At 36.4% G+C, this 22,576-nt stretch overlaps 1 protein-coding gene across 1 annotated transcript in view; it reads left to right on the forward strand.

Moving 5' to 3' along the window:
* The first annotated feature begins 3,375 nt into the window (after positions 1-3,375).
* LOC136246905 (hemicentin-1-like) overlaps positions 3,376-22,576 on the forward strand; it is a 37,262-nt gene continuing 18,061 nt past the window's right edge. The window contains exons 1-5 of the mRNA XM_066038497.1: positions 3,376-3,650; positions 11,667-11,963; positions 16,235-16,507; positions 19,553-19,843; positions 20,578-20,847. Of these exons, the coding sequence (XP_065894569.1) occupies positions 3,395-3,650; positions 11,667-11,963; positions 16,235-16,507; positions 19,553-19,843; positions 20,578-20,847 (1,387 nt within the window). The 5' untranslated portion in view covers positions 3,376-3,394. The remainder of the gene's footprint in view (positions 3,651-11,666; positions 11,964-16,234; positions 16,508-19,552; positions 19,844-20,577; positions 20,848-22,576) is intronic.

Here is a 22,576-nt window from a genome sequence, read left to right on the forward strand (position 1 = left end):
TATAGCAATTCATGCTACTGCATATGTTAAGTTTATTTTAATGCACATCAAGACCAACTGCATGTAAGGTATTATTTTTGAAGAATGAAGATGATCTAATTACTCAGAACACTCAGGAAATGTCTGTATTCCCTAGTTATCTATAAGCAGTCACTGACAGCTAACTGATGTGTTTAATAGTGTTTTTTGCTGGGTTACACTTTTGTGTTTAAAATTCATTCCTAGAATATCAGAATAATAAATATTAGGGATCATCAGTGGTTATATTGTAGCCAATAAAACTATGCCAAAATACTTAAAGGTTCCATTGTGCAGCTCTTACCCAGTAGGAAGCAATCTATAAATTTATTCCATTGAATAAGTAAGGATTTGTTTATGCTGGGCTTGTTTGCATCCCTTGCCACAACCTCTAGCTATTAATCAGTGGTAAACAAGCTGTAATTCTCATGATGTAAATTGCTTTGTCCTCAAGGTTGTTTATTCAAAAGAACAAACCTCTTATAAACTGATTTTATTGCATAAAACAATAGCTTGTCTGGGAGAGTGCTGACGTACTGGGAAGCCTTGGGGTGTTGTCCAAGTAAATTTGACATAGCTAGTTATAATAGCCATTCTACTGACTTATAAAGTAATTGCTTTAATACAGGTGTAGGAATCAACAACAAAGAACAAAATATATATGTGACTGGATTCTGGCTTCCACATACACAAAATCAAACTTATGTTTTTACCAGAAATGGATTGCTGATCTAATACACTATTATATTCCACTCTGTATTTCCTTCAAGACTGGCAAGTCTGGTTTCTGCAGCAGCTTTCTTCCAATCCTGTCAAAGCCATGAGTAGAAGATTGATGGCCATAGCTTTGTTGTAATGGTGTATAGTGAGCTGGGACTTCACAGAGAGCTTGCCAATAGTGTTCTCAATCATTTAGATTGATTTGACGGCCACGGAGGGCCATGGAGGGCCCAAGCTTGGCCTCTGGATTCCATTTGTCTTCTTGCTCCATTTTATACTCCTATATTATGCCCACCCACCACCCACTGCCCCTATTGTTACTACATGTGATTTATTACCAGCTCGAAAAAAGCTGCCAAAACAGGGCATATTGTGGGTGTCAGAAACCTATACACCCACACAGTGATAGCTAGTAAATAGATGAATAATTGGTGCAAATTTTGTTTGCACAGCTGTAGGCACTGGGAAGTTACTACATAATAATTACTTAAAATCACCATATCTCCTAACAAAGCTTTGTGCGTCAAAGCTGGGTTTTGTCAAATCCAGTCACATACAGTTAAGTAAACAGTGTTAGTGCCTGCTTGCAATTGCTGATTGCTCCATTGAAGTACTCCATTTAGATCTAGAAGGTCAGCCTTGATATTTATGAGCATATAATAATTAAAGTATGTAGATGCACAACTGACACAGAACTGGAAGTCTGACATGCAAATATGTAACCAAGTATTGTGGGAAGCATTAAGTTTCTTTAAAAGTTAGGAAAGTAGTGCATTGTATTGAGAAGGTTTTAAGGGCCCTGGGATGCATTTCACATGTATGTGCTATCTGTCTTCTAGAATATTTGGCATGCATCAATCTAAGGTGTCAGTGGTGAATTAGTTCAACACTTCTTTGAGATCATGAGATGAATGATGACACATTAACTAACCTCCTCTAGTAAATTTCAGAACAAGCACACAGAAGTCGGGTCATTCAATTTTAGATTTCAGTTTTGGTTATTATAACTAGCTTTTAGGGATATTGTGTGTGCATGTGTGTGTGTGTGTGTGTGGGGGGGGGGGTATGTCAAGTATAATGCTAGCATAGTAGGGATAATGTTTGAAATTTTAAGCATGCACCTGAAAGAAAGCAAATGTTCACAACCAATATGCATTTTCACTGCATTTTAGAAACATGTAAAATGACTTCAATAAACATTTCTTGGTAGTTTGTAAAAACAAGATTGAGATACTCTAATAGAGTAGTCACTTACTTTAATAATAAAAGCAGTCAGGAAGTGCTTTAATACACACACACACACACATAATCTTGATTTTGAAAGCATAATTTTGAGCATAATAGACTTGATTTTTAAGTACTGCTCAAAAGCATAATAAGTAAAATTTTGTAGCATAATAGACCAGGGCCTAGTGTGTGTGTGTGTGTGTGTGTGTGTGTGTGTGTGTGTGTGTGTGTGTGTGTGTGTGTGTGTGTGTGTGTGTGTGTGTGTGTGTGTGTGTGTGTGTGTGTGTGTGCACCTATGTGAACAAATGGTTGTATGTTAAATGCAAATGATGTGGGAGAAATGGAGGCTATATGGAGCCTGTATTAAGCTTTCAGGTAGGTGACCTTTACTCTGAGGTTAGGACTTCATCGTATCCCAGTTTATAATATGAATTCACTTTACCTTTATGTTAAACAATCAAATGGAATCCAGAACACATATTGTAAATACATTTCTTAATACCATACCTGTTTCACTGCCCATACAAAAGTCTCAATAGTAGCAGTGAAATTTATCCCGTATTTCACTGGTAGCAGTGAAAAAGTTGTAATTGCAATTTCATTGGCTAGAATTTATGTTAACAATGTAGCGCCAATTAGTGTTTACGCGTGTTTAGTACATAGTGACAAATTGCGTACATAGCAACGCTAATGCACAGCATGCGTATATGCAGTGAGTATGGTATTAATTGGGAATAGCATGGGTTTAGCAGTGAAATTTTGGGATAAATACCACTCTTGTTGTATTGAAAATGGTAAATTTCCAATACAACACTCCTGGTATTTATCCCAAATTTCACTGCTACCCATGCTATTACTAGTATGAATGGGCTGTATCTATCGGTATTTTAATTCCCAAAATATTCCAAGTAGTAGGCTACTATAGAAATAGTGTAAGCTTATCCCCTTGTATTCAAAGGGGCACATACCACTGATATGTGTGTGGAAATGAAGTCAAGGCTTTGCTGAGAGAATTTTGCTAAGGAATCACACAACTTGAGAAGACAGTTCTGTGCATTGTTTGTGGCTGAAATTACTTAAGCTTTCTTAGCAACAAGAATAGTGATAAAATACTTAACAAACTGCAAAATACATGCATCCCAACTATTGATGTTGAATGCATTATTAGTATTTCAATTTATCGTATGTCCGTGGAAAGTTTTAAGTTTGAATAGGGATCACAGAAATGAAAAATGATGGAACAAAGGAGGTTGCACTCACCTACAGTCATAGTGCACATTGAATCCCTACCTGTATATATATTGCCATGATCCTTTCTTGCACTATGCAGTGCACATGTATAATAATATATTATAGTATCATACATTTTATGTAGCAAAAAAAGCACAGTTTTTGGTTTTATGTTACAGTGAATCCACCTCATGTCCTTATGCATCCTGTGTCACAAACAATCAACCTAGTAACTAACAATGTTAACATGACACTATCATGTGAAGCTGATGGACACAACTTAAAATATGCTTGGGAAAGACTTAACAACACTCTTCCTAACAACACCAGAGGTGCTAACACAACTACACTGTATTTTACATTTTTGCGACCTGGAGATGCTGGTAAATATCGCTGTCGAGTATTTAATGACAGTGGGTATGGATACTCTGACTATGGAGTACTGCAAATACATGGTGAGAATTATTATAATTGTGTTAATTGTGTAGTTATGTAGTATACCTGCTGTATGCATAGTATCATAATGCTAGAAAATTATGGAGTATAATATTTGGCCATCTCAGCGAAAACCCATCTAGTTCACACAAATATGCATTTTGACAAAAATAAAATTTTAAAAATGGTGAAATTCTGTATGTTACAAAGGAAATTTTTACACAAGGTTTAATCGAGCCATTACTCAAGTAAGGAAATCTTAAATCAATTAAACTTACACACCATCTTATTTACCTATGCATGGGGAGTTCAAAATTCTTTGTTTCTTTTCTATAGCCCGAATGGTTTGCGTATCACAGCATTTATTTATGATGCGGTAGACATAAACAAGATCGTTGCTGTTTCTTCAACAAAACCGCCTTCATATGCCTATGCGCAAGTGACTGCAGGACTAAACCTATACCTTGGTTGATCTGCCAATCCATGATGAACATAGTAAGCCGAATTCTAACTTTGTAGACTAAGGAAATTATGGCTGCGAATGTAAGTGCCTGTAGTTTATTTTTAGTATATATAGTCACTGTACAAATCAATTTCCTCGTTCTTTCTACTGTCTAGCACTGTATTCCAAAAGTACTCACCATAATTGACTGAAACTTTGGTGAATCATTCCTTGGACAATGCAAATAGTGCTGAGAAAATAAAATTTGAAGGTTGTGTGAACTAAACGGGTTTTCGCTGAGATGGTCACATATACACTTTTCAACATGTTAAGTATGTAGAGGTCTTCAGAAATGCATGTACTTATGGACACTATTACATCATGAGAATAATCACCCATTAGGTGAGCGCCCCTGAGTAACATGTATATCACTTATACAACAACTACTCAAAATTCACTGGTATATACACCCATAGTAGTTGGGCCTGCAGCCAGGCTTTGGATGCAAACTCACTTGCAGCTGTGATTTAATATTATACATATACATGCCCATCAGCTACAGTATGGCAAGATATTTTTGGTCAGTCAGTTTGTTAGCTTAGACATGCGATGCAACGATTATTTTTGGAATACTAGTTATGTGTAAGAAATACTGAAGCAATTGTAAGACTTTATCTGTAAAAGCAATTAATGTCAGTTTATCAATACACAAGAAGAAGTTAGCCTGGTCCATTCCTGAACACACTCTCCCATCCTCCATATGTGCTACACTATAACAGTTCACACAATCAACAATCAAGAGAAGTGAGAATTTATTAGTGATGTAAATATTTTTGTCCCTGTGCAACAGCTATTTTTATATGTGACAGATGAGAGTTGTGTGGCACAAGTGTACTATCACGATTTCAGTAGAATGGCAGTATGCCTTTTAGGGGAGGTTCTGCCCATATGGGCGATTTTCCAAAATTAGGTCACATATAGCCCTGTGTGCAAATCCCTACTTTGTCACTGAACAAAATAATTGTTATGACATGCCAATGTAGGGATTTTCCCATAGGATTGTATTGCAATACTACTATTTGTATCTCTTGTTTCATCACTTGGATCCTTTATTATTAACTATTTTTAAATACACTATAACACTCAGTCACTTTATCACCTACACTGACATTTGTCCATTCAGGAATTCATTCTATCTAAACCAACTTCCTTCCTTGGCCTTGACTGTAGTTACACTTAGGAAGCTTGAACATCTAAGTCTAATAAAATCATCATACACTATGGTAGTACTGTATGTTAGCCATCATGAAAAAGGTTTGTGCTTTTCTGGCCAGAAATGTCACCCTAAAACCAACCTTACAATACCTCCATGTGCCTTAGTGGGTTTAACCAAGCATAAAAGTGCCTTCAGTGTGACCTGAAATGCTTTCAATAGGTTTACTACATTTTAAAAGATCTATTCAGTGAGACTTTCTAGTGACTGACTGGCTGACTGACTGCCCGACTGATGCCTCAGACAAGCATGACTAAATAATGGCTAAGGCTACAGGCTTGATTTTTTCACCTTTTGATGTTGCTTTAGCCTGACAGGTGCCTTTTGGTATATCACAGTATGAAAATGTTTTTTCATACAGTGTAGACATAATCTATGCAAAAACAGCCAAGCTGTGAAAAAGGGGTGTGGCCTCCAAAAAAGTCAGGGTGAAAAAAGATGTGAAATCCAAGGTGGTGGCCAACAAATGGCTGTGATAGTAGATTAATGGCAAAAATTTTAATAACAACAATCAAGTGAATTTGTGTTGCCTTCTCCTAGGATTCAGCACCAAATTCACCTGAATTGTCATTATTAAAATTTTTGCCATTAACCTACAGTACCACCCAGAGGTAACATTACAATCCCTCGCAAGTGTTCAAATCCAAGCCATGACTTGACACGATGCACCACTGGAATACATCACATGCGAAGACACGCGGTTATTGGAGCAGCCACCCAAGCAAACTCACCTATCATGGCTACAGGTGGTGAGTTAGTTAGCACACACATACCAAAAGAAATGGTGGGTCGAAAATTGGCCACACGAGTATCAACTGCTTGCAAGTGTAATGTTACCTCTGGGCAGTACTGTACCATCACTCACAGCCATTTCTTGGTTGGCACCTTTTTTTCACCCTGGAATTTTTGGAGGCCGCACCCTTTTTTCACAACTTGGCTGTTTTTTGCATAGATATCACTTCTTTTTGTATTTGTATACTCCATAGCCAGCCTGTGACCAGGTTTGTAGTTCTTTTACTTGTCATTTTCTGCAGAAAGGAGGAAGACATCAAGACCTGAATTCTATGGATATTTTTTTGCATTTTTCAACAAAAATTAATACTGTATGAAAATTATCACATGTCCTCTCTCCTACAGGTAGACTACTTTGTAGCAGAAATCTCCACAAGGTAACTTGTGTGTAGTTGAAGTCTACGAGGTGATTTGTTTGTAGCTGAACTCTATAGGATGACTTGTTTGTAGTTGAACACTGTACAGGGTGACTTGTTTGTAAACTGAACTCTCTACAGGGTGACTTGTTTGTAGCTGAACTCTCTACAGGTGATTTGTTTGTAGCTGAACTCTCTCCAGGGTGACTTATTTTTTTATTTTTTTATTAATGCTTTACAGCACAAGTGCTGAAGGCCTGTAGGACACCTGGTCCTACAGCCTGCTCAAAGACTTTAGCTACTTAAGGTGTGTTTGAAAAGTTGGAGAAAGGAGAAAAAATCCATGACTGGACCTAGGTAGCCTTGAACCTGCAGCCATCAGATTTACGATCGAATGCTTACAGCAGTCTACCAGGTGGTCAGGATGTTTTCTCCATTTGTAACTGAACTCACTACAGGGTGACTTGTTTGTAGTTGAACTCTCTCCAGGGTGACTTATTTGTAGCTGAACTATCTCCAGGGTAACTTATTTGTTACTGAACTCACTCAGGGTGATTTGTTTGTAGTTTAACTCTCTCCAGAATGACGTATTTGTAACTGAACTCACTACATGGTGACTTGTTTGTAGTTGAATTCTCTCTAGGGTGACTTGTTTGTAGTTGAACTCTCTACTGGGTGACTTGATTGTAGTTGAACTGTTTTGGGTGACTTGTTGTTAGCTGAGCTCTCTATGTGGTGACTTAATTGTAGCTGAACATTCTAATAGAGAGACTTATTATGGAGCTGAATGTTCTATTAGGGTGACTACACTATTAGAGTATTTTGATTGCACACTTGTTACACCTAGTTAACTTTCGTAGTGCAACTCAATGGTTTTTTAACTGATTTCTTATAAATCACTGAGAGCTCATTCTAAAACAATTAATCTACCTCTTTACCAATTTTCAGCTGATTCCATAAACTAGTTTGCCTGGTAGACATGACAAGAAATACTTTTTTAATTAGGCTGTTGCTATTGTTCCTGCAGTCACGTGAATAAAAATAAAACTTAGACAGAAAAGGATCCTTGAACAAAACAAAATCCTTGATTGGGACTTGAACCCGGGACTTGCAGTGCTTGAGCCCAGAATCTTACCCATTGTGCTACATGGCTCCCAGCTACCGAATTTCCTTAGTTTCTACCTTATATGTCTCCAAGTGGAGTAACTTCTATATTATATTGAAGACAAAAACCAAAGCTGAACCTGACCCTGACCCTAACCCTAACTTTAATACTACTTTTCAGGTCCCCTAAAGTTGAATGCTTGGGGCAACCTATTAGACGCGTTCCCTAAATTTGAATACTTAGCGCAACCTACTAGACGCACTAAAGTTGAATACTTAGGGCGTAGCATGCTTGATAGTGAGAGAAATCTAATGGTTTGCCTAAATAATAGCCCTGACAAAATATTTCTGGCTGCCAGAGCAATAGCAACTTCGTTTTTGTTAACACAACTTGATTGTGAGCTTTTTACACATAGTTGGCATTTTTGTTAAAACTCCATGACGGTTAATGCAATTTCTTTCAAACCACAAAAGGTTTGCACTACAATAGTTACTCCATATACAGACTGATTATCAAGTAATTCTGTCAAGTGGTTCACCTCAGAGGCGCGACAACAAATCGCTTTTGGATTTTTGAAAAATCGTATCCTTATTCTTTGTTTAATCTGTACCAAAATTTGACTGTATATGTGCAGTAATAAATTCCTGCTGCCCTCCAAATTTTAAGTAAATCAACTAAAGCACACGTGAGTTTTTACAATTTTTCTAAAGTTTGCCAGACAGAAGAAGAAAAAATTAAGAATAAAAATGCAAAGAAAATAAGACAAACTTTGAAGGTGCATATCTCAGTGATGAATGGGCAGATTCACCTCAAATTTTGAATGGGAGGTGCCCTACCCCAAGGGAGTTTTCACAGCAAAATGGATAATTTCTGTCCTGCCATTATCAAGTTACGGATGTGTGAAAAATGTGTTTTCTTGGTTCCTGTAAAACACACACTTGTCTGTCATGTGCCCGATTACCTGTGTCCTTCTTTGTGTCACATTTATCTTTGCTGACTGGTCAATTCATGGTAGTGCCATGGATGGTTTCCCTAAGTTTGTAATAGGAACCATCCAAGTTTTCTGTTGTGACTGGATTGATTGTAGAGGTCCTTCATGTACTGTTCTTTGTTTGTAATGCTGTATAATGAGCTGAGTATAGGTGGTTACAAAGTGTAATGGCAACATCACTATGCATTTCAGTAATAATTACTGAAATACATAGTGATGTGATGGTTAGGATGTGTATATGTTCAAACGAAAACCATTATTTCTTTTAATGTGGCATGCACGAGTTTACCAATCATGATAATTTTACTAAAACAAGTACAAGGAAAAATCAGAAATATTAAATTAGACTAGGAATCAAGGAAGTAAAAGGTAGTAAAACAAAGAAGGTCGCCTACGCCTGAAAATATACTAGTGGACATTTAATCCCTACTTCATGTCCACTAGTATATCTACATGTGTATGAGATCTCACTTGTTTCATTACTTTCTATTTCTTTGATCCATAATTAGATTTATTTCCTTGCACTTATTATCCATACAAAAACAGCCAAGCTATGTAAAAAGGTATGCCTTCAAAAGCCTAGATGAAAATAGTTGTGAAATCAAAGGTGGCAGCCATGAAAACTTGATCAAATTTTGGAAAATCACCCTTATTGTCATGCCTGAAATAATCACTGTAGAATTTTTGAAACTAGGATGGTGCTGTGAATCTCAGAAAACGCTTCTCAACATTTTTTTTTGGAATGCAAGGTATTCATGGTTTATTCTTAAATGTGTAGCAATAAAACTTATACTGTTGTGTTTCAGAACTATGTACATGTAAATATTTAATGTGTCGAAGTGCCCATTTCCAAAATTCGGTCACAAATGACGTTAATGATAATAATGCATTAACATCATTGCAGCCATTTCATAGCCTCCATCTTTGTTTTCACAACCAGGCTTTTGAAGGCCACACCCTTTTCTACAACTTGGTTTTTTATGTGGATTTCATTTCCTTTTGTATTTTAAATACCAAAGCCAATCATAAACTGGCTTTGAGGCTTTTTTTGCACAAATCATTGTTATCTTATTCACAGATAAACTGACAATGATATAAGACAAACTAGTACTCTATGTACCAATACAAAAAACATCTACCGATCCGATACTAACACCAAAGGATCTAGCTATTTAGCTAGCTAATAGTAATAATTGCTCTATAATTTTGTGCTTGCTTGTTCATGGCTATGGCTATATAAAGTTGCATTACAGTGCCTGTATTTAGTTGCAATATAATAACTTAGATTCTTCCAGGTTAGGTATGTATGACTGTACTATTTATCCATTAGAATCTTTATTTTGCAGTGACTGTTCTATTAGAGTATCTCAATTTTTGTGCAAAATGTGATAAGTTGCATTTGCTCAACTTCCAACAAAGCAAATCTTTCACATTCTTTTCTAGAATATGATTTCTAGCCTGTTGTCACAGGTATTGCTAGTATAGCACTTAACATGATGATTATGAAAATGACGTTTGGTGGGAGTGGGTTTAATCATAGTGTACTACCCCAGCAATCAGTATCAAATGGCTATAATATCGGCTTTGATTTGATGGAATACTAGAGAAGTTACAATATCATACAGTATGATAGTACCGTATAGTAGGGACCACAAAGGAGTAGGCGTGGCCCACAAAAACCTCGCCAAAAACTAGCCTCAATTTTCCTTTATGATGATGAGGCAGTATTGGTTAGGTAAACTAAGCCCAAACAAGCTTTCAGATCAACCTGACAAGTTGCTATGGAATTTAAAAAAATATTATTTCATGGAATTTTCTACTGATTGACTGCCTCACTGACTGATGCCTTCAGACAAGCGTAGCTTGATAATGGCTAAATCTATGGGCTTGACTTTTTTCACTGTTCGATGTCACTTCAGCCTGAGAAGTGCCTTTTGACATACTGCAATGCATTCTTCATGGACTTACCAGTGTGCCATTCATCTTTGCTGACAGCAGTAAGTGTCAACTTGGTGGTAGCATGTGATGGCTTCCCTTCAAAATAGAAATCGTCTGTATTCTTTATAGTGGCTATTTTGATTGCAGAGGTGCTTTTCGAACAGTTCTCATTTTGTACTGCTGTGTAAACGGGTTGAACATAGCCGACAACGAAGCGCGGTACTATTTCTTTTGGTATATGTGAATTACAGAGGTGCTTTTCGAATAGTTCTTGATTCATAATGCTGTGTAACCGTTTGAACATAGCTGACAACAAAGCATAATGGATACTTCACTTTTCAGATGATAATTGATATAGCTGGAGCGTACGGCACTATTTCAGTTGTGGTGTGCGTGGGTTCACCAGTCATCATAATTATTTACAAAAAAGTTAACAAACAAATACACAAAAAAATTGGAATTTACAACTAGAGTAGGGACCATAAGACATTGATAAAGGTACTGAAACAAGCTGGAGTAGTGCACGATATTAATTCACAGTAAAATTTTATATACTACTGTGCATTTTTATTATGGCATCTTGAGCACAGTAAGGATATAACACTTCTTATTGTTTTACTGTGATTTAATATTGTGCATTACTCCAGTATTTTTTATCGATGTGCTATGATCCCTACTCTAGTTGAATTTTTTTGCTTGCTTGTAGTAGTGTAGTGCAGAGTTTATTTGATTGTTTTGTAATACTCTTGTAGAACACACATTTTTTGAGGATTTCTTTGCATCCCATACTTGAAAGAATTTATGTATATGGTGTTAAATTGTTACCTTTAACAAAAAGAAGCATTTGCTGCAAACAACAAATACAGCGAAATCGATTAAACAGCTATAATGTACAATGTTGGCAATCAGAATGTAGTGTCAGTTAACAAGTTTATGTAAGCTGTACACAAAGCCATATACATCGAAGTACCTTTCATCATCTTTCACTTGGATATAAGCTACTGTAGTTATACCAAAACAGTCATAAGATTGACACTTGTCCTCAGCTTTGCCTTGGAACTGTGTCAATAACTGAGTTACTCTACTCCTGCTGTGATATACTATGTAACTAGTATAACATAATATTATGTGTTTTATAGTACCTCCTCCACAAATTATTACACAACCCAAGAACACAACAGCTGCTGATCCATTTGGTGCTCATTTCACTTGTTCTGCAAATGGATATGGTGAAATAAAAATTGATTGGTACAATGCAAATGTGCAGGCAAATCTTGCAGCTAAAGTGATTATATCAGAAGAGCGTTCAACAGAAAGTGTAACAAGCGTCTTGTTTATCCCTCATGTTACCTTAGAAGATGAAGGTGGTTACTTTTGTTCTGTAAAGATAGGCAGAGTGTCTACAAAGTCTAACATTGCTTTTCTAGAAGCAATAAGTAAGTATATCATCTGTATCTAAGGCAAGTACTCAACATATACATATAGTATATAGCAATATATACCATAATTATATGAATTAAAGCATCAATGGAAAAGATTGGGTGATTAACATAGTATAAGCTCAGTAGTATGTTTCATCTCCAGGTCACTCTTGGAGTGTTATATATTTGTATTGTATAGCTTAGGCAATGCTTTAACTGGTATAGATACTTCATTATTTGTGACCCAGTCTGGTAAAGTATTATTGCCCATGTCAGCAAATTAGATTTTTCACCTAGAACACAAAGCTACATGAATAAACTATCTAATTTCACAATCAAAATCAGCTAGACTTGAGTGGTTTGGTTTTGCTGGCTGCTTTTCCCAAGCCCATCTGTATGTGCGGTGTGGGGCCTTAATGGAGCTCTGGTCAGGCTGGGCATGACTGTATGTGGTTGTACAACTCCATGGTGTTGAATAAGTATCTCTGCTGTGAATTTCCTTTCATTTTAGTCAGTTTTGAGACCTGAATGACCCATAACTTGGCCTAATTCATCTCTATTCCTTCCTTTTCAATGCTTTGAACAGCCTCTTTCCCTCCTTCCAGGCCCCCGCCTCCCTCTCCTTTTGGAGCTCACCTGATACAGTCAACCTCAGTTTAAAAACTACCTAAAATGGCAAGAAACTTAGTTGTTGGCTACTTGCGCAGTGGATGCTTTGAAAGGTAATGAATTGGTGTAAAACGTATGAAACTTCAACTTTTGGAAAGCTACAACACACTAAATACTTAAAACTGGATACTTTTAAAAAGCCGATAAGAGCGGTTTTCCCAGACTGGGTCACATTTGAGCTCAATTAACAAACAACCCTGCAAAACAAGTATAGCTACAAACTATTTGAACCTTACAGTGCACTCTTTAATCCAATCAAAACCACCTAAGTACCATGTACTTTGTTTGATGAAATCTTCACAAATGGTATTGTTGCTTAACATTGTGCTCACTTGGTATTCTATAGCTACCCAATATGTGTGCATGTATGCATGTATGTATAATATAATGTATGTATGTATGTATGTATGTATGTATGTATGTATGTACGTACGTACGTACGTACGTACGTACGTACGTACGTACGTACGTACGTACGTACGTACGTATGTATGTATGTATGTATGTATGTATGTATGTATGTATGTATGTATGTATGTATGTATGTATGTATGTATGTACGTATGTACGTATGTGGGTATGTGTGTATGTGTGTATGTATGTATGTGTGTATGTATGTATGTATGTATGTATATGTATGTATATATGTAATAGTTGTAACACGGACATAAGGGCTTTGCCTGACATACATGCCTGACTGCCCGAGGGCCACAGGCCCGAGAGCAGAGGGCATACATATCAGACAAAGCCTGAATACCATGTGTTACAGCTAATGTGTAACACTTATTAGGCTGATAGCGTGTACAGGGTGATCAATCACCCTAGCCAGTACAGGTGCAGCCACTGGATGTATTATATATGCATAACTAAAATTTTTGATTATGGGTTAGCAGCTAGCATGTTCTGGTTATGTTCAGTTATGATAAACGGACATATCCTAGAGATACCACAGAGAATTTAGGTTACGTGAGTTTATTGCCGTAATCAGTGCTATTGAATTGTTTATAGAAAAGGTACAGAGTTCACTCAGAGCCTAGATAGGTAAGCTTGCTTGTAGAGTGGTTACTCCGTGCTGAGTGGTAGCTTCATGATGGGGGTGTGTCTATATTCGAAAATGTGTGGAAATGATCAGTGAATAAGTTATAGCACTTGTTCTCACTTTACCCCAATCTTTTTCACCTTGTAGGATGGTGAGGATAACAAAACGCTCTCCGCCTGAATGGTTTTCATGGCAAAAATCCAAGTCGTGCATCCTAGTCACGTGAGTATTAATCGATTCCCACAATCAATTTTGGCCTCAGCATCTATATAATCACTAGCCAGTTGTAGCCTGGTCTATAGTTCATATGTAGCCTGGCTAGCTGGACTACATACGAAATGTAGCCTACATACAAAATGTAGCCCAGGCGGATCCTTTGATCTGTAGTGTAAAAGTGTTACATATATGTATGTATGCATGTATGTGTTTGTATATGTGCACACATCAAAACAAATAGTAGTGCGGATCTCAGCAGGGTATGGCAGTATTATGTTGTGACCCAAGGTGATGAAGTGCTATGGAATTTATTTCAACTGTTTTCTACTTACTGACTTACTACTGCAATTAACTGAGCATTCAGACCAAACATGTCTAATGATATGGGCTGCTTGGCCCAAGGCATGTATTTTTGCCAACCACATTTCCCATATGAACTTACCTTTTTCTCCTTTGCATACCATTTTTGTCTACTTGCAGCATAAGGTATTGATTAGCAGTGGCATGTCTATGGCTTCATGTGTCGTCTATCACCTAAGAACAAAATGGAACCTGTAATTTTCATACCGTGCCTCTAACTGTTGAAGCAAGCCAACCAATTGTAGGCAATCTTCATGTGTGGTTCATTGTATGTTGGGGTTGAGTAAAGGACAGGGCACAGCCAAAATTGATTGATATACATTGTTAGTTTGTGCATTATTGAGTGAGCGTGCATTGTGCAGTGCAATTGCAGCCTTATACGTCTGGTGCAGTACTTTCCTTTGATGTAGTGATATACAAGTTCACTATAATGATGAATTATACTACAAAAAATTAACAAAAGATGCACCAGAAAATATTGGGATATTACAAGCTAGTAGGGGTGCAACAATATATCAATATATAATATATTGCAATATTTTCTATCACAATACAATACATTATGTATGATGAAACATATCAATATATTGTGTTTTGCAATATATTGCTGTGTTACAATATATTGCATAATATTGCAGGGTTGTAATGGGCTGTAGCTTGTGGATAATTAGCCTATTCAGCTGCCACCCTCCTGGAGGGCGGGCATCAAAGCCACCAGAATGTAATAATTAGAGATCATTACAATAAACCATAAATTTGTGACCGAATTTGACAAAACAAGGCTTCACACACTTGATGACTTTGAAGCTCATGACTCAATGTAGGAGTATGCCATTAGTTTCAAATTAATTTTTGACCTGGTATTCAGTTCACAATGCTAGGAGGAATTATGTGAAAAGTTTAGGTCAATAGCTTACTGAGTAGTCCCGTTACAGTTGGTTAAAGGTAGAAAATTAGATGTACGTGGAAGCCTTGTTTTGTCAAATTTGACCATAACCAATATCTACAGTAAATAGCCAATATAAACATTAGCATGCTTAAAGCAAAGACCAAATTAACTCTCCTGGTGATGATTCCATTGTCAAAGCACTATTTATTGTAATGATATGTAAAATTCTTTGTTTTCCCTTCCTCTTGTAACAGGATTAATGAAAACATGATTTTCACATATGTATAGCTCCATGGTCTCTTCTCCAAATTGCATTGCTGTTGAGTTCAGAACATAGGGTTCTGTGGAGTCAAAGGCCTTGTATTGTAGTGCCTACTCCTTGCTCAAGCACTGCTACAGGGCCTGAGCTTTACCAGATTCCACAGCACCCTATGTTTCATCAAAGTCTATCTAATTTAAACATATAGTGTACATGAACATTGAAAACTGCTTTTAACATAATTACAATGAGAAATTTAACAGTAATACATACAGTAAGTTGCATTTTGCTTCCCTCCAATTATATATAGTTACTACACACTAATCAGTACAGTGGAACCTCAGATATCTGAACCAAATTTATCCAGATTCTTGGTTAACCAAACTATGGAATGACTGCTCTATTACAGTAGTGACTGTTCTATTAGGGTAGTTGAAATACTGATATTTTAAATATTTTCTTTATGTTATTTTAAGGTTATTTATACACAGTTTCAGATTTCAGACTTATGAACCACCCCTGGTCCAAAGGGGTTTGGATAATGAGGTTCCACTGTATACTTGTAGCTAATTGTTTTGTATCACCCTAGAGACAGGGATGTGCTATAAAGCATTAATAAATAAACAAAAATAAATAAATATCCATTGAGTTGAAAACAAGGGATTAACAAAATTCAAATTCTGGCAAACAGTTAATCTGATTTGAGCATTTCATCTTGTTGTGGTCTAAAATGTGATCATGACCACGACTAAAGTTACATGAAACTCATCTCATTTTTTATAAACATTTTGTACATTATGTATCATATCATACTGACACTGATTACACATATTATTTTTCACTTCCTACTGAAGTTAGCCCAATGGTCACAGTTGAAATGGACAACACTACAGTCAACTTGTTGGTTAAGAATTATAACCTTTCTATGGAGTGTTTACCACCAGATACTGACTTGGAATACCAGTGGCATAAGAAGAACTCATCACTACCATCATCAGCAGTTGGAGGGAACACTCCCTACATGACAATTTATAGACTAACACCAGAAGATTCTGGTGAATATCAGTGTTTACTCACTAATGCCAGTGGAACAATTGCATCTGAATTTGTCACATTGCAAATAAATGGTAAGTACGCAAATACTGTAAATTCAGTTATACATGTCATACAGTATGATAGTACTGTATAATAATGATTGTGAAGGTTTGGGATTTCCTGCCTAATAATATTATGCAAAAAATAGCCTTAATGTTCTACCAGCTTGGCAGTATTGATTAGGCATTCATACCCAAACTCACCTTTAAAGTAACCTCCCCCTTCCCCCCAAAATATATTTAACTGAATCTTCTACTAACTGATTAACTATCTTGATGTCTTTAGCCAAGCATAACTCGAACATGGTTGAGGCTGTGGGCTTGATCTCTTCACTGTTTGGTGTCACTTAGGCCTGAGATATGCCTTTTTGCCAACAGTAGCAGCTGCAATGCATACATCATGGACTTGCCTCTGTCCAGTCCAGGGGGGTTTCTGAAGTTTCCAGAACCTTGTAAAGTATATTTAAAATTGATTTTGCATTGATTTATCAAAATTTCAGATTGAATAGAACAGTCAGCTACCCTTAAAGAACAGTCATATTTTGTATATTTAAAAGTTACTTAGTTCACTGTACCAACACAGTCACACAGTCTAAGATATTCTAAAATTGTACCTTGAAGTGTTTTTGAGACCTTAACGTTTTCCTGCAGGCTTGCCCCCAGATACCCAGAATGGCATCCATATCTGTTACATGCTTCAAAATTCACAAAGCTCCACCTGTATGCCAGCAGAAGGTGGAGCATAGCAGCCTATATCAATCAGCAGCCTATATCAATCAATTCCTAGCATATGTTTAAAATGTCAGCAAATAGATTTTTGGTGAAAATTGCTACCAGATTCAATCTCAGAATACATAATTTTCAAACATTTTCTGAAGGGAGCATGACACCAGCTCCCCTAGATATATAAAATTTGGAAACCTTTCACCAAAATCCCTGGAACCTTCCTTGAATCCTCTTTTGTGTCTTATTTCACTATCGCATAAGTAATTTGCAGGTAGCATGTCATGGCTTCTTGTAACTATCATCATTACCTGTACTTTCTGTAGTGAGTGAATTAATTGCAGTGGTGCTTCATATACTGTTCTTCATTTGTACACTGGAGCATAGTTGAAAACAAAGCAGAATGGCCACTAGGCCTGAGTCAAATATGCTCATAATTTTGCCCAAAATGCTTTCACAAATTTCTCAAAATTTTCACCAATTATGCTCTTCAGTATTCCCATTATGCTTGCATTATGCTCCCAGGTTAACAATAATTCTTACAATTATCTTGGAACATTTTAATCAGTGAATGCTTCATTAGGATATTTCACTGCAAAGTGACTGTTCAATTAGAGAGTATCGATCTAAGGAGCTATGTACAATGCACCTGAGTGCTATTGCAGTTTGCGTTTTCAACTGACTGCTCTATTTTGTGAATGCTATCCCACTAGGTACATGTGAGAAGGCATAAAACCTGTAAATACAGGGAGTCAGAAACATGTAACAAAACATAAATCCCAGACTCAGTGGTTACTTGATCCCCAGCAACATGCATTCTATTAGGGAGTAGCGATCTATTTTCATGTAGTTAAACTGCATGGTTTTAATTTAAATATGCACTTAATATGCTAGCATTATGCTGGCATAGCACTCTAGCCTATTGTTCTTTTATTATGCTGGCGTATTTGATGCAGGCCTAATGACCACCTCACTTTTCAGTAATTAATAGTAAGGGTGCATTCATTCGCTCGGTTAATTTTATAATGTATTTAAGGCTATTCTTTATTTCAATGCAATATAATATTATGGTGGTTCACCTGTCATAAATTGTTACAGCTGCTTGTGAGTGTGATATACTGGCTGCAAATAAATTGTTTGCTTAAGTATAATTATATGAAGCAGACTTTGTCATATATTGGCTCTTCTTAGTAGGCGTGCTTGACCAATATTTATCCTAGTGGTAGCAATATTGAGCAACAGTACATAGAGATGGAACAATAATTGCCTTAGTGGCAGCAGTATTGACCCAGTAACCAACAGTATACATGTAATAATCATTTGCCTAAAATGCAATGGTATTAGCCCAGTAACCAGCAATGTGCATGCAGAAATTATTTACACAGCTGCAATAACTAGTGCTGTACATGTAATAATAGTGAGCGATGGATCCAATATTTGCGTTAGAGGAGACAGCATTGGCCCAGTTGAAACAGTGTGTGTGTGTGTATATATGTGTGTATATGTGTGTGTATATGTGTGTGTATATACTGTATGTGTGTGTGTGTTTGTGTGTGTGTGAGAGAGAGAGAGGAATGGACCAACATTTGTGTATATGTACCTTAAACGTAGTGGTATTGGTTCCAATCACCAACTATATACTTGTGAGCACATAGGGAACCAACAATTATTTTGATGACAGTAGTGTCAATCCCCAGTTGCTGAACAACATATTATATAGAATGAAAACAGTATCTTCCTTATATGAAGTGATAAAGGGCACAAATGTCAGCTCACGGTGCAGTGTGTATTGAGACAAAAACAAGGGATCTACAGGAGTTAGATCTTTCTGTACATGTGGTATAAATTTCAGCAAAGATCATAGAAATATGAATCAATCAAATAAGGGAGTACAGGAGATTGTCTATGCCAGTAGCTATACTACATTTAATTCATACTGAAAATATCTGCAAATAGTTGCAGGTGTAGACAACCTTCTTTGTTTCACTGCTTTTTTATCTCTATGATCTGTACTGAAATGTAAATTTTCTTATATATGACTGGATCTGCGAAAGGGGTGCCTTTCCAAAGTCTCATGTTTGACTAATAATAACTCTATATCACTGTCATATTACACCAAGTAATATTAGTATGTTAGGGGTATAAAACTACCAAATTTCAGGGTAGTATCATTTTCATAAGTTAAGTTATGGTTGTCAAGTACTTACAATAATAGGAAAGGCTATAAGATGGTTATAAATGATCAATACTATATTTCCTGTCTGTCTAGACTCAATACAATTTGTTATTTTGCACTTACATGTATTGCATATGTACAGTATGTGGTTAATAATGTGATCAACAATGTTAATTCAGTTCCTCCACCTGAACTGTTGATTCCTCCGGAGAACATAACAGTATCAGCTTATTCTGAAGTGACACTATCTTGTACTGGCAGAGGTTTTGGAAATGTTAAAGTTGCTTGGACAAAGCCACCATCTAAAGTGACCACAACTGCACTATATGCTACTGAGAGATATGATGATAAGATAGTTAGTACATTAACAATACCTCATGTTGTGGAGATATATTCTGGAACTTATTGCTGTGCTGTTGTCAACCATGTTGGATCTTCAGATGTTCAGTGTGCCAGTTTACAAGTCAATAGTTAGTTCTTATGTAACACACATAATATGTTAAAAGATTTGTGCATGAAGCAAAGCATATGGTGCTTATAGTGTGTTACCTCAATGCAAATATAGCACGATCATCACAGTCACATGCTTCACGTATGCTGGGACTTGCAGAAATGCTTACATATACACAAATCTCAAAGCAATTTCTTACCATTGATAGCTAAAATATTGCACAAGACATCACTTGAACAATTTGTGTTACAAGTTTAATTTATTCTTAAGTATTGCTTTGTACCACAATAGCAAACTTATAATTATGTCAACTGCAGGCTTGTTTGACTTTGTTGATAGACCTATAATAGGTAGTACCTTTTGTGTATTCCTATTCAATTGCAATTGAAGGGGTAAGTGGAAAAGGGGGGACATGTGCCATTTTAGATTTTCCATTTTCTAAAAATTAGAATGACTTGATTTAGCTATGTGAATAATGTTGTCACTAAGTAAACAACAACACAATTTAAAAGTATAAGGCAGTCTTATATCAATTTTTTAGCTATATTACAATAATTCAATTATGTCCCAAATTCTGTTTAATACCCTCCACATGGTCACCTAAATTTTTAAATGCCCTTTTGCCGCTTGCACCTTCAATTGTTTTTCACATATATTATGATAGTTCTTAATACTCACCAATCACTATACACTTTTACAGTTTTTGTGTTTGTCAGAAAATTATAATCCCTCTCTGCTTGTTATGTTTTGCAGTTCCATGCCCTGAAATCTCTCTTTCTTCAAGCCACAGCATTATTTTGGCTGAAGAAAGTGTGACCTTCACTTGTCAGGCATTTAGCTTTGGATCAATACATTACCAATGGGAGAGAGATAGCAACCAGATTCCAAATAAAGCTGTTACTGATGTATGCAGTACAACACTTACTGTACCAAATGGTAGTCAGTTTGATGAAGGACTCTACTGCTGTTTGGCTACTAATGACTGTGGAACTGTCAAAGAGTGTGCAATGTTGTCAGTTATTGGTAAGCACATGCTGTACCTACATAATTATTATGATTGTGTGAAAGTTAAATATTAAATATTGACTGTTATCCAGTTTAAATTAAAATGTAATTATACACACATTTATATCATGTATATATACTGTATGCGTACCACATGTGTGGTGAAAATCAATAACACCATACTGTGGTATAGTATTATTGCTGAAATATCATGATTTGTGGCTATGGTTATGCTTCACACATTCCACAAAATCCACCACAGCAGTGTGGTTATCAACTCCAATTAAAAGGATCTACATATTTCTTCATTGGATCATTGAACTTGTACTTGCTGACTGGAATTAGTCTTTGTCTCTTTCCCTGTGTGTGAAATAATGACCATTTAGGAGCAAGTTGAAGAAGAATCGTGTATGCTAGGTCTGCTTAGCAAATCCACCCAATTGTTTCACTAACAACTACTGTTGTTTTATTAAATGTTAATTACACAAAAAACAACCTAGCTGTGAAAGTGCAGCCACCAAAAAGACAAGGGTTTAAAGCTGTGAAATCAAAAGTGGTAGCCAAGAAATGGCTGATGCTAATGAGTGATTATTAAAAATAATTGACATTAGCAAAATTGCACGCAGTCATTTCTTGGCTGCCACCCTTGATTTCATGACTTTTTTCACCTTGACTTTTACACCCTTTTTCACAGCTGGGCTGTTTTTAGCTCAAATACCACACCTTTTTGTAGTTAACTGAAACTGGTAATAAACTGACTTTCGAACTGACTTTTGCTTTTTTTCTTTCTTTCTTTACTGTGCAAAAACAGAAGAAAAGTTTTCGATTTGAACTTTAGCTAGTTGTTAATTGTTGTTGTGGCCCTCAACATTTGTTGCCGAAACCTCCTGGCCAAAGGAGTGGGTTGTAGAAGAGGTTCTACATTGAATACACAGGGCTAGATTACTTTGGACCACAGTATATCAAGCAGTGCAACAATGATGATAAACCAATTCACAAAAAGATATAAGTGTGCTTATTTACCAGTATGGTGGTAAGAGCAATACATTTAGAACTAGTAGAAAGTATATCTGCTGATAAATTTCTTTTATGCTTGTGTCATTTCATGGTTCACTGTGGTGTCCCACGACAAATAATTGTTTGTAATTCAAAGCATTTTAAAACAGGTTAAGGTTCAAGTTTCAGATTGTGTTAATGATTATCTTTACAAGCAAGATGTTGACTGGAAATTATTATTGAATTAGTCAAATGGAAGGGAGGTTTTCTATGAATGATTGCTGGGGGTAACTAAGAGAGAACTCTTAAAGAAAATCCTTGGAAGTCAATTTATTTTTATTATTTTTGTTTATTAAGGCTTTACAGCACAAGTGCTGAAGGCCTGTAGGACACCTGGTCCTACAGCCTGTTTAAAATTGTTACAGAAAATGTGTTTGAAAAGGTGCAGAAAGGAGAAAAAATCCATGACTGGACCTGGGCAGCTTTGAACCTGCAGCCTTCCGATTTAACACTGAAACGCTTACAAGAGTCTGCCAAGCGGTCAGGATGTTTTCTCCTTGTCAATTTCATGTATATGTATCCAAGGAACTCTCTAGAGAGTGACTTATTTTCTCAAAGCACCCAATGTGGAACCAAATGGATATTAGTTTATTTATTAAGGCTTTACAGCACAAGTGCTGAAGGTCTGTAGGACATCTGATCCTACAGCCTGTTTAAAGTTGTTACAGAAAGTGTGTTTGAAAAGGTGGAG

This window comes from Dysidea avara, chromosome 2, assembly GCF_963678975.1.
Source record: "Dysidea avara chromosome 2, odDysAvar1.4, whole genome shotgun sequence".
NCBI lineage: Eukaryota > Metazoa > Porifera > Demospongiae > Dictyoceratida > Dysideidae > Dysidea > Dysidea avara.